At 41.0% G+C, this 12,475-nt stretch overlaps 1 protein-coding gene across 1 annotated transcript in view; it reads left to right on the top strand.

Annotated features, from left to right (window-relative positions):
• CRYZ (crystallin zeta) overlaps window positions 1-12,475 on the top strand; it is a 29,619-nt gene that overhangs the window by 4,583 nt on the left and 12,561 nt on the right. The window contains exons 2-4 of the mRNA XM_055402506.2: window positions 1,250-1,373; window positions 3,280-3,432; window positions 7,330-7,493. Coding sequence (XP_055258481.1) covers window positions 1,263-1,373; window positions 3,280-3,432; window positions 7,330-7,493 — 428 coding nt within the window. The 5' untranslated portion in view covers window positions 1,250-1,262. The remainder of the gene's footprint in view (window positions 1-1,249; window positions 1,374-3,279; window positions 3,433-7,329; window positions 7,494-12,475) is intronic.

Raw genomic sequence — 12,475 nt, 5'->3', positions numbered from 1 at the left:
AGCTTTGTTCCAAGGAATCCTATGTTGGGCTTCAGTACGGTGAAAGTCTGAATTCTTTCATCTCAAGTCTTAGTTTCTGCAACTCTTTTTGATGTTTCAGCTGCTCGTGGTTGGTGAATATGATTATTCCAGAAGTTAGGAAAGATGTTCCTGGTGGAGGCAGAGTTTAGCAATATTTGGTGTGGTTAATTTCAAGAAATTGTCATAGCAGACGAGCCAAATTATGGAGGTCAGACAAAGCCCTTTCATTACATCTCTATAGATGTAAGATTTCCAGTTACCCAATATATGTATATATATATACCTTTCTTTACCTTTCTAAGCCTATTTTAACTCTTGAGTTTTCATTTCAGTATTTACAGTGGTAGAAGAGAAAGGGTAACTATAAATTGCAGTTATGATTTACAGAAGATTACACACAAAGTAGTTTTTAGCTGTTTATTCTTCTTTGTTAAAATGAATGAACTTCATAAAGCTAAATATCTCAGTGTTGATAAATCCCAAAAACTTAATACTGAGAGGAAAAAGCAAGTTGCAGAATTCAGTACAATATGATCCAATATGATTATAAACTTTATTTATAAAGTTTGAAAACATGCAAAATAATAACAATAGCACATACTGTTTAACAGTGCAAATACATGTAGCAGTGGAATTACATCCTGCCTGAGAAGGATGAGGTCTGAGTTTATGGGAATAGTCACCTCCTAGAATTGTGGAACAGAAATGGGTTTGGGGACAGTTAGAGGAGGCTTCAGTTATATCTATAATACAACGTTTTAGGTTTTTACAGTGGTAAGGTTTGTTAAAGCTGGGTAGCAGGTAAATGTTTATAGTATGTTTTATATTTCTCTATATATCTGAAATGTAATCTAACAAAAGAAGATCTGTTTATCTAATGTTAAGAAAACTTACATTAGCTCCTAGAATTTCCAAGATGTTATAGCCCAAGCTTACACAACACGAAACCTAAGATAATTGTATCATGCATCGTCTATCCAGATGTTTTTGTTTGTATGTTTGATTCCCTTGTTGAAAGCACTGAATCCCTACAGGAAATAATATGAAGCATTTTGCTTTGTAGCTGAAGGATTTGTAAGATGAAAGGTCCTTAAACATGAAATGAGATCAGTGGTAAGCTCATGATTTAAATTGTTGTTTGAAAAATTGTTTGATCTTCCCCCTCCAGGGGGAAAAACACAGTGATAGCCTAGATACAATATGACAATATGTTATTTTTTTTTCTTAGTATCTAGATCACCATGGCGACTGGACAGAAGTTGATGAGAGCTATTAGAGTGTTTGAATTTGGTGGACCAGAAGTGCTGAAACTCCAGTCGGATGTTGCTGTACCAATTCCAAAAGATCATCAGGTGGAAATCATAACTTAAAAACAGGCAATAATTTTACTGAGTGTATGTCTTTAGCACATGAAGTTAATGTTTGAAAGAATGATTTATAAAGACATTGCTTTAGGACAGACCCTGGAGAAGGAAATGGCAACCCACTCCAGTATTCTTGCCTGGAGAATCCCATGAACAGATGAGTCTGGTGGGCTACAGTCCACAAGGTCACAAAGAGTCAGACACGACTGAGCTACCTTCACTTCACTGTACGGTTTACACCTATAAGCTCTGACAAAGAGAACATATAATTCTAAGTAGTGAAGGTTAAGTCGCTCAGTCGTGTCCGACTCTTTGCAACGTCGTGGACTGTAGCCTACCAGGCTTCTCTGTCCATGGGATTCTCCAGGCAAGAATACTGGAGTGGGTTACCATTTCCTTCTCCAGGGGGTCTTCCCGGCTTCTCTGTCCATGGGATTCTCCAGGCAAGAATACTGGAGTGGGTTACCATTTCCTTCTCCAGGGGGTCTTCCCGACCCAGGGATTGAACCTGGGTCTCCCACATTGGAGGCAGATGCTTTAACCTCTGAGCCACTGGGGAAGCCCCAAAAAGAAAGAACATAAGAAAATTTTTGAAGTTGAAAATCATCTGTGTAGTGAAGTAATTGGATTTTTCCGAATGGAGTCATGATTATTCAATTACAGTCTTTCATGATCTTTGTTTTATGCATGGGGAGAATAATTTTCTTCTGCATACATGCTTTTTTACATACAAGAGATTTTAAATATAGATTTTAATCATTTCTAGTGACTTTAACAATATACTTTTTCAATAAAAATTGTGTATTTTTATTACTGCACCTTCCATTGCTCCCATGTCTAACTTCCTTAGCAAGCCTTATGAGAGTTTTTACAGTTTGGTCATGATTTGGCAAAGATTTATTTCTTATCATTTCTTCTCAGTAGACTGCTGGGACAATACAAGCTTTGTCTGGTTTCCCCAAGAGATCCTTTCATTCCTTCTGTCTTTACACATACTGTTCCTTTTACCTGAAATATACTTCTTCCATTCTGAAAGATATCTATCTACTCATCCTTTAAGATCTAGATCAAATACCACTTCCTTCATAAGGCCTCTCCTTACTTTGATAGCAGAAGTAATCATTCTGTATTAAGGTCAGATGAGCTTCTGTAATAGATATAGCCTCAAAATTTCAATGGTTGGCAGCCTGGGTAGGAGGGGAGTTTGGGGGAGAATGGATACGTATATATGTATGACTGAGTCCCTTTGCTGTTCACCTGAAACTGTCACAACATTGTTAATCAGCTGTACCCCAATACAAAATAAAAAGTAAAAAAAAAAAAAAATTTCAGTGGTTCTCATTCACTAAATTCCACAATTCTAAAATGTCACTGGATTAGAGTTCTCTTCCAAAGTGATTTAGGGACCTGTACTTCTTCCCTTGTGTGGCTTTGCCACCTTCAACACCTGTCTTCTGAGGTCACTAAGAAAGGGTGGAAACACTATGTACATTGCCTAGGAAGGACTCTGTGGGTCGGTCCTGAAAGTAGCTCTCATCACTTATGTTTACATTCCATTTGGCTGCTTATAACTGAAGGAACCAGGAAGGAATATTCTTCCTGCCTTCCTGTCCAGGAGGAGAAAATAGGTTTGATGAGCGCGTAGAGGTCTCTGCACACATCCCCTCAGATATCTCCACCGCTGTTTTCCCCAGATGTTTTTAGTATAGCACGTAAACCATTCTGTCTTATCTTTTTATTTATATGGTTATTTCTAAAACTGGAATGTGAGCTCATTGAAGGCAGGGTTTCCCTCTGTTTTTGTAGCTCCCATGGTCACTCCACTGCAGTCCTATGATAATGCTGAATGAGTGCCTAACTGCTCTGTATGAACTGAAGTACATTGTCATTGCAGGTTCTCATCAAAGTCCAAGCATGTGGTGTAAACCCAGTGGACACATACATTCGCTCTGGCACTCACAATATAAAACCACCTCTACCTTATACTCCTGGCTTCGATGTGGCTGGGATAATAGAAGCTGTTGGAGAGAGTGTATCTGCTTTCAAGGTATTACACTTTTAATTATTTCTATTTTAGCTTAATACGTATATTTTTTAACATTTTGACATAGCTTTAAAATGTGTCTGTATTTAAGTCTTTAAAAGGCCCTATTACACAATTTCTGCCACTTGGGGGACTCCTCTAGTCAAAAAAGAAATTACCTTTTATCCAGGGACCTTGTTTGTTTGCTTTGTTTGGAATTAAGTGTGGGGTCCACATCCCCGTAGAATTGAACTGTGGTCCTTTGATTTAACAGAAATACTTAAGGAAAGAATAGAAAAAGCAAGGAAATTATACTGTTTCCTAACACTTGATAATACTCAGCCAACATAGTTTTTTCTTTTTTTTTCCTTCTATAAAATTTAGTTCCACAAAATGAAGGGAAGGCTAATTCTTTTGAATAATAAGTAAAAGATGAACAAATGCAAGGTCAACTATACATTTTTAGAGCTATGATTCAGACCAAGGTGGCTGAGTCAATGTAGATGTTATGAGTTATGATCAGAACTTTTGTTATTTATGTGCAAAAAGATATAAAAAACCTAGATAGCATTTTCATGTTCTAGCATCTGTCCTCATCATTCCTTGACCTGCTCAACTGTGGCAGCACATTTACCAAAATTGAACTGAGCGAAGATTAACAGGGTCTGGCCCAGGAAGCCAGGAAAATTCCTTTTGCTTTCTACTACCCTGCCTATGGCAGTCCAGCTCCTGCCCCCAACGCTCCACTGAGACGATATTTACTAATGTCGCTAATGGCCTCTACATTGCTGAAGCTAATGGGTCCTTTTATGTCATTATCTGTCTTGACTTCTCTGGGACATTTGACACTCTCAGCCACTTACTTTTTCTTAAAAAACAACTTCTTCTTCAGCTTCTGTGACATTATATTCTTCAGGTCTCCCTCCCACCCCCACCTCCCGTTCCTCTCTGAGCATCCTTTCTCAAGCTTCTTTTTCTCAGGATGTTCTTCACATCTTGGTGTTGCCCAGCGCCCACTGACCCTATGTAGACTCTGCCTTTTGTATTCTCTTCCTTCTTCATGATGGGCTCATATGCTCCCTCAGTTTGCATTATCTAGTGTGATATCTTTAGCTTAGAAGCTGGACCTGTCCTTTCCAAATACGGTGGCCACTAGCCACGTGTGACTGTTTGAAATTCAAATTCAATTAAAATTAAAAATTCCATTCTTCAGTTGCTTAATAGAGCCAAGTGTCTAGTGGCCACTGTTGGACAGTGCAGATGGAGAGCATTTACGTCATCACAGAAAGTTGTGTTGCAGGGCCCACATCCGCAAACTCTAGGAACCTCTTGCTGCTAAGTCACTTCAGTCATGTCCGACTCTGTGTGACCCCATAGACGGAAGCCCACCAGGCTCCCCCGTCCCTGGGATTCTCCAGGCAAGAACACTGGAGTGGGTTGCCATTTCCTTCTCCAATGTGTGAAAGTGGAAAGTGAAGTCGCTCAGTCGTGTCCGACCCTTAGCGACCCCACGGACTGCAGCCTACCAGGCTCCTCCATCCATGGGATTTTCTAGGCAAGAGTACTGGAGTGGCTTGCCAGTGCCTACTCGTGTCTAAAACTGAGCTTCTCTTTCTCCCAGCAGACCTGCTGCTCGCGTGGGACTCGCTGTCTTGGTGACATCTGGGGTCTGAGGCTTATCTATCCCTCACTCGGCTCTCCCTTACTGGGACCGTTTCCTCTCTCCTCCCCACTGTAGTGTGGTTCTGGTTATCTTATACAGTCCCTTATCTGGATTTGTATAACGGACACTTAACTCACCACCCGCCCTCCTAGCACCTCGAATCTTATCCTTGCTCTATAAGGAGTAATTTTCTAAAATGTAATTTAGAGTGTTTTACACTATGTTTCAAATCTTATATCAATTCTTTATAGATTTCAGGGTATTGCTGAAATGCTAATGTTACAAAAGAAGACTGTCTCGTGCTCTTTCTCCTACTCCTCTTTCCATTCTTATCTCCCATTCCTTCTCACTCTGTAGTTTATCCTTTAGTAATAACTGTTTGTTCTTCCCTGCACGTCCCATGCTCTTTCATCTCTGTGACTTTGTTTTGGCTCTTCTATTTGACAGAACTAAATCAAAGCTTATAAACATGGGTTCAGGGGCTTTTACCCTCCAGCTTTCATTTCTTTTCATTTTTATCTCCCGAAACTGTTATATTCCACATATTAGACTACTTATTCCTTGGGATTGCATGCTGGTGACTTCTCAGCACCTATTCCTTTCACTGTTCCCTGACTTAATTTTGTTTCCTTTATCGCTAGCGTCTCTTCCCATTTCCAGTTTTCAAGATCTTGTCCTATCTTTCAAAGTAAAAGTGAAAAAGTTGCTCAGTTGTGTCTGACTCTTTGCGACCCCATGGACTAAACAGTCCATGGAATTCTCCAGGCCACAATATTGGAGTGGGTAGCCTTTCCCTTCTCCAGGGGATTGTCCCAACCCAGGGATTGAACCCAGATCTCCCGCATTGCAGGCAGATTCTTTACCAGCTGAGCCACAAAGGAAGCCCCTTATCTTTTAAGACCTAATTCAAATACTAGTTTCTCAGTTTAGTTTTTCTTGATTCCTTCAACTTCTAAATAGTTCTTTCTTTTTCTCATATCTATCTTTGATGGCTCATCAGATTTGCCTTGCTTTAAAATTCTCTCTCTCCTTTTTTCCCCTCTTCCTGAAGTTTAAGAAGCTTGAGATTAGGGAGAATGTCTTGCTATTAATATCCATCACATAACTAAAACTACTACTTTTCATAGTAAATTCTTAAACAGGTTGGGATTGTACTGAAATCAATGCAGTGTAAAAACAGGATTAAGCTGTAGAAACAGGACTAATCTGATGTTAGTCATACTTGACCATTTGTAGGCAACACTGTTAAGCAGTGATGCTGGTCTTTGACTCCTGGTGCACTGGGAACCTTTTCTGTCTACCTCACCCTATAGTGTTGTATTATAGGGCAAATTTAAGTGTATTGAGAGTTATTGCCTTAATGTTTTGCTTATTCCAAGGACTATTTACTTTTTTTTTTTTAATTGAAGAAACAGGATTTAGAAAATGTGCTTGTACTGGGCAGTCTAATTTCCTTGGTGTACGGGTCACATGGAGTCAGCTTGTAGTGCTTGCCTGGTGCCTTTCCTTACCCTCAGTTACACATCTGCCTTCCCGTAGTGAGGACCCAGCAGGCATTTATGGAGAGTCTGTTGTATGTTCCTGGTGCTGCAGCAGGTCAAAACACTTTTCCTGGCTCATCTTTGTTGTTGGGATCCAGGCAGAGTTGCCTGCCTTTTTGGCCCATGCATGAAAAATGAGGGAAATGCGGGAACAAACCTACAGAAAGGATTTAGAACAGGTGTTTGGAAGAAACCTTACATTGTATTTGTTTCTTCTCCCCAATATTTTGGATAAAAAACATTTATGTTAACTACCATTTATTAACTGCTTGATCTGAGCAAATTACTGAACTTATTTACGCCTCCATTTCCTCATCTTTGAAGTGGGATTATCTAAAGGGAGGTAATGAAAGCTTTCCTCATAGACTGTTGTGAAGATCAAATTAGATAACACTCATTAGACACTTAATGCTGTGCCTTGCATAGCAAGCTGTCAATAAAGGTAAGTTATCATCATAATCTTTAGACCATTCTGGACATTCTCTCTTTTCTTATTTTTCCTATTGCCCTTGATTTTTCTTCTTCCTAGTTTCCATTAATAAAACATTTAAAAATATTCCATATTTTGAAGTTGTTTTCATGAGACCTTAGGATGTAGACAACAATATATAAATACTCATTTTATTTCTTGTTATAAATGTTGCATTCTAAAGGGTACACCCATGTTGACAACCTTTTTAATCCCTGAAGCATTTATTAATTTATTGCTTTCCCCAGAAAGGTGACAGAGTTTTCACCACCAGGACGATCTCTGGGGGCTATGCTGAGTATGCTTTGGCAGCCGATCACACTGTTTACACACTGCCAGAAAAACTGGACTTTAAACAAGGAGCTGCCATCGGCATCCCATACTTTACTGCTTATCGAGCTCTGCTCCACAGGTAATAACACACTCTGTCAGCTTTATAACCAGCACCAGAGGAGGGCGATATTAATTGGAGGAAGGTAATATATAATTTATGCTTCCTACCACCCGTCTACCCATTGGTCATTTTTGGTTCCCATTAAGTTACCGTTAAGGTTTATGGAGCGGAAACTCTGCTAATTTGGTAGATTGTTCTAATCACTGAAGAAAAAGACAAGAACAGCAAAACCCCATCTTTTTCTTCAAGATGTTCACAGTCTAGTAAGGGAGAGAGACGTAAGAGTAATAATACTGATATATAATGTGGAAAGGACAGTGGTAGAGATGTACATAGGGATTTACGGGATCACAAGGGACATGCCTGTGGTAATGAGGTCAGGCTTCCTGGCAAGGCATAAGTCTTGGATTATTTTAAAGCCATGGTTCAAAAATCTCATCATTCAGCTCCAGAAACTAATTGCTGCAACTTTAAAGTACAGTGGCTCTACCCTAGTCCCCCTGGTCAGTTTCCATGGCTGATACCTAAGAATCTAGATCTTGGTCAAATTCCCTAGGTATTTGAAAAGCATCAGAGAGCATTATCCTGGGGAAGGGTAGCTGGGAATAGGGAGGGTATTCTAGAGAATGGGAAGAACTGGTGTGGGGAGCAAACATCGGGGTATCTGGGGAGAAGAGCCACAGCAGTTTGCTTTTGTTAGAAGATTTCAAGGCAAAGAGTGCTGAAGAATAAAGTTGGAACATAGTAATCTCTCAGTAAATGTTAGCTGTCATTATCAAATAGGTGCACCTCAGATTGTAAAAAGCTAGATGATAGTGCTCACATATTGTTCTGTAAGGACTTGGGGGTCATGTAGTGTTTTATTCAGGAGAATGATATTGTCATGTCTGTGTTTTATTAGGATCACCCATCTGCTATGGAAAGGATGGATGTTATGACAGGAGTGGAGAAGGACATGGGAGAATCTTATAGAAGTACCCTCTGGACATTGTTAATACTTAACAGCCAGAGCAAGGCTCATGGTAGAGGTGGAGAGGAAAGGATAACTATTTAGGGGGTAAAATCAGAAATATTTGGTAACTATTTGCATGTGGAGAATGAGGGAGAGAAAGAGCTTAAGAATACTTACGGCTTTATAACAGGTAATGTCTGACTTGACAAAGAGAAGGAGGGAAAAGTTTCAAAAGGAAACTGAGTTCAGTTTTGGACATGAAACTGAGACAGACATCATCATGGAGAAGTCTAGCAGCCTGTCGGATGAAAGAGTCTGAAACTCGAAGGCTGGAGCTTTAAATTTGGGGCTGTCAGCATGTGGTAAGAGCTGACGAAATGAAAATCACTGAAATTCCTCTGGGAGTGAGAACAAAGAGGAGAGAGACTGGAACTGTCCTGAGCATTAACATTTAGAATGTGGTCAGAGGTAGGGGACCGAGTCCTGAGAGGCAAAGGGAGTGTAAGCCAAGGCCAAAGAGTCTAGAGGTCACTGTGTCTGTTAAACATCCATTAAGCTCGTAGGTGTTGAAGCCAGGAAGGCCTAGGTTTTAGTACTATCTCCACCTACTACTAGTCAAGTTGCTTTCCTTTCTCAACTGTAGTTTACTGACTTGAAAAATACAGATAATAATAGCAAGCACCTTGGGGTGTGGTGAGAATTAGATGAGGTAATGCTGTTAGTACTTAAATAGTACAGAACAAGTGCTCAGTTAGTGTGGGTGGTGTTAGAGGTGGTAGTTGATGTTGCTACCAAGGAGGGAAACTAGCTGTCAATGCAGCAGTGAGGACTGTTTGGGAACAAAGTAACAGCCAGGCTTAGTGATAGGTCAGTGGTGGCTTTCATCAGATCATTTTCAGTAGAGTGATAGAGTGAAGCTTGAATGAATGGGTTGAGAAAGGAAAAGGAAATCAATTCTTGAATGGAGACTGCTCTTAAAAAGCAGGGAGACAGGCAGGAAGAGGTAGGAAAACTACTTGAAGAGAGTATGGGAACAAAAGCGTTTTTTTTTTTTAAGATGGATAGGACTTAGTCATTTTTATAGCTAAGAAAGGATCTAACAGAAATAGACAGATGGGAAGCTTGGAGAAGAAGGCAGAGTAGCAGATGTAAGAACATCCTGTGCTGGGCAAGGATTGGACTTAGCACAGAGGTAGAGAGATTGGCTTCCGATTGAAAGGAGAACTCACCTGTCAGACCTGGAAGAGGCAATGAGAGAGTCAGTTCCTAGGGCAGGTTGATAAGTCTGGGGGTCCCCAAGGAGAGAGGGGTCTGGAATTCTCAAGAAGGAGGAAAGGACAAATTTTTTTTTCCTCTACATTCCTTGGTCTTAGTCACATAAGTCACTTTTAAAGATAAGTTTTTATCTTTAAGCCTCGAACTGATGATTACACAATACACAACTCAGTTTAAACTCTGTACTAAGGATTATATAACAACAATGTATCCTGCTTGAGGACAGTTTCTGGAAAAAACCTTCTGGCTAATCCTGTTATCTTAAAATGTAAATTATGGGAGTGGGTCTAGTAAGATCTTTACAACCTCCAGACATTCTTTTGATTCATTGTAATAACTAATTAAAAATTATGTAACTCCATTGCTAACACTAGCAAGGGGGCACTCTCTCTGCCCCCTTCTGATATCTATGTCAGAAGCTTTCTCTCTGTCTTATACTTTAATAAATCTTTATTACACCAAAGCTCTGAGCGATCAAGCCTCGTCTCTAGGCCTGGATTGAATTCTTCTCCAGAGGCCAAGAATCCCAGCTTCTTTTGTGGTTCAACAACAACCTTTCAGCATTGGTGTACTTAATTGAAAGTTTGTGGGCAGGGAGGTGAGGCATTGAAGGAACTCATATGTGATTGCTTCATTTTCATAACTAAATAGGAAGCAAAGTGACTTTTTGAGAATCAGAACTGTAGTGGTACCAAAATGCATGGTCATGTGATTTTTTTCTTAGGGCAGTTAGCCATTTGGATACAGTATCCAGGGAAGGTAGACCATAATATTAATCCAGGGCTGGACTATTAGCGGCAAATTGAAAGAGCACAAAGGAAATGGGAACACTGGAGAGAAAGAGAGAAGTTGGGATAATGTCCGTGGCATCCAGGCTGATGGGAGTGCTGCAGGAGCAGCACGAGGGCAGAAAAGGAGCAGACAGCAAGCTCTGTGAAGCCAAAAAAAAAGTTTTGAGGGAATATGGGGTTACAGAATCGGAACAGGAGATCAATATTGGTTATTAGTGTCTGACATTGCTCAGGTAGAGTGGTTAGGGATGACTACTAGGTGTGGGAAGAAAGTGGTAGAAGTAGAGGAGAATTCAGGAATTGTGACTTTTCTTCCCATGAATGTTGAAATCTCTCAGGTTGGGGCTGGATTTGGGGTAGAAGAAAAAACCTATGAGAAGCACCAGTACTTTGGCCACCTGATGTGAAGAGCTGACTCATTGGAAAAGACCCTGATGTTGGGAAAGATTGAAGGCAGGAGGAGAAGGGGATGACAGAGGATGAGATAGTTGGATGGCATCACTGACTCAATGGACATGGGTTTGAGCAAACTCTAGGAGATAGTGAAGGACAGGGAAGCCTGGCACGTTGCAGACGATAGGGTCACAAAGAGTTGGACTTGACTTAGCAACTGGACAACACGGAAACCTGTGAGCCAGGTCCTAGGCTTCAATGACTAGGAGCGGGTAACACAGCAGCGCGGAAGGCCAGGCCACATGCTCCAACCCTGCTACAGGCCCCAGGGGCAGAAGACTATTAGTGTTCTCCAGAGAAGCAGAACCAAAAGGATGTGTATAATGATGGATGGAGTCTTGCTGAGTCTAAAATCAGTAGAGAGACCAGCAAGCTGGAGAGCCTGAGAAGAGTAGCAGTTCGAGTCTAAAGACAGTCTGCTGTCAGAATCTCTTCTTGCTCTAGAAGTCTGTCTTTGTTTTATTAAGAGCTTCAAGTGGCCAGGCCAACCCACTCTATGGAAGATAATGTGCTTTATTCAAAGTCTCCTGACTTAAACATTAATCTCATCCAAAATAGCACCTTCACAGAAATATCCAGAATGTTTGACCCATATCCAGCACCAGGGCCCAGCATCCAAGCTGACGCTTAAAATTAACCATCACAGTGACTACACGAGGGTAGAAGGACGGTAGCCATGAAGACCCGGTAGACAGTTAGCCTGCTGTTTCTCTACCTGCTGCAGGCCAGGGGTTTAGAACAATGTACTTAGTGTGTGGAGACTTGTTTATAAGATTTAGAAAAAATCATTGGAAGTATTTCATGACCCAGAGTATAACATTAGTAATCCTATTCCCTTAAATTTGTATTTACTTTTTAAAATGTCAAAGTGTTTTGGTAATAGCTGTCTCAGTTTATCACTCCAAACCCGCAGTTTAACTCACTGTGCTCAACCCCCATCTCCAAGCGGGCATGTTGGAGACACTTCATGTTCTGACTCACAGCTGCCATTTGTCAGCTGTTGGCACACGGCCTTGAGCGGGACTCTGGGTGACTGTTCTCACTCCAGATTGAACAGAGTATCTGTCCAGGGTGGTGTGGTTTAGTCGCTAAGTCGTGTCAGACCCTTTGTGACCCCATGGACTGTGTAGCCCACCAGTCTCCTCTGTCCATGGGGTTTTCCAGGTGAGAATATTGGAGTGGGTTTCCACTCCTTTGCCACTCTACAGGGTGACCACCCACTATTGTCCTGGTAAACAAGGGATCCTCACTGAGAGTCAGATCTGGACCACACAGCTGTTGCTGGCCTGTGACATCAGCACTTGTCCATGTGAAATGATAAAGCATCGCTTTGTCTTGCTGCATGTTCCTTGTTTTCAGTGTAATGGAAAAGGAGTGGGTAAACCAGAAGGCAAAAGAATACATCATTTTACGAGGCTCTGGGCATTTTGGGGAGTGGTAGGGGAACCTGTGTGACAGGACTTGTTATATTTCTTACTCTCTTCCCATTGCTGACTCAGCATTGGTTTCTGAAACAAGGGCTTGGAGGC

The sequence above is a fragment of the Moschus berezovskii genome, chromosome 4, assembly GCF_049115385.1.
Source record: "Moschus berezovskii isolate FMDL1 chromosome 4, NW_MosBer_1.0, whole genome shotgun sequence".
In the NCBI taxonomy this organism is placed as follows: domain Eukaryota; kingdom Metazoa; phylum Chordata; class Mammalia; order Artiodactyla; family Moschidae; genus Moschus; species Moschus berezovskii.
This window is presented reverse-complemented; position numbering and strand designations above follow the sequence as displayed.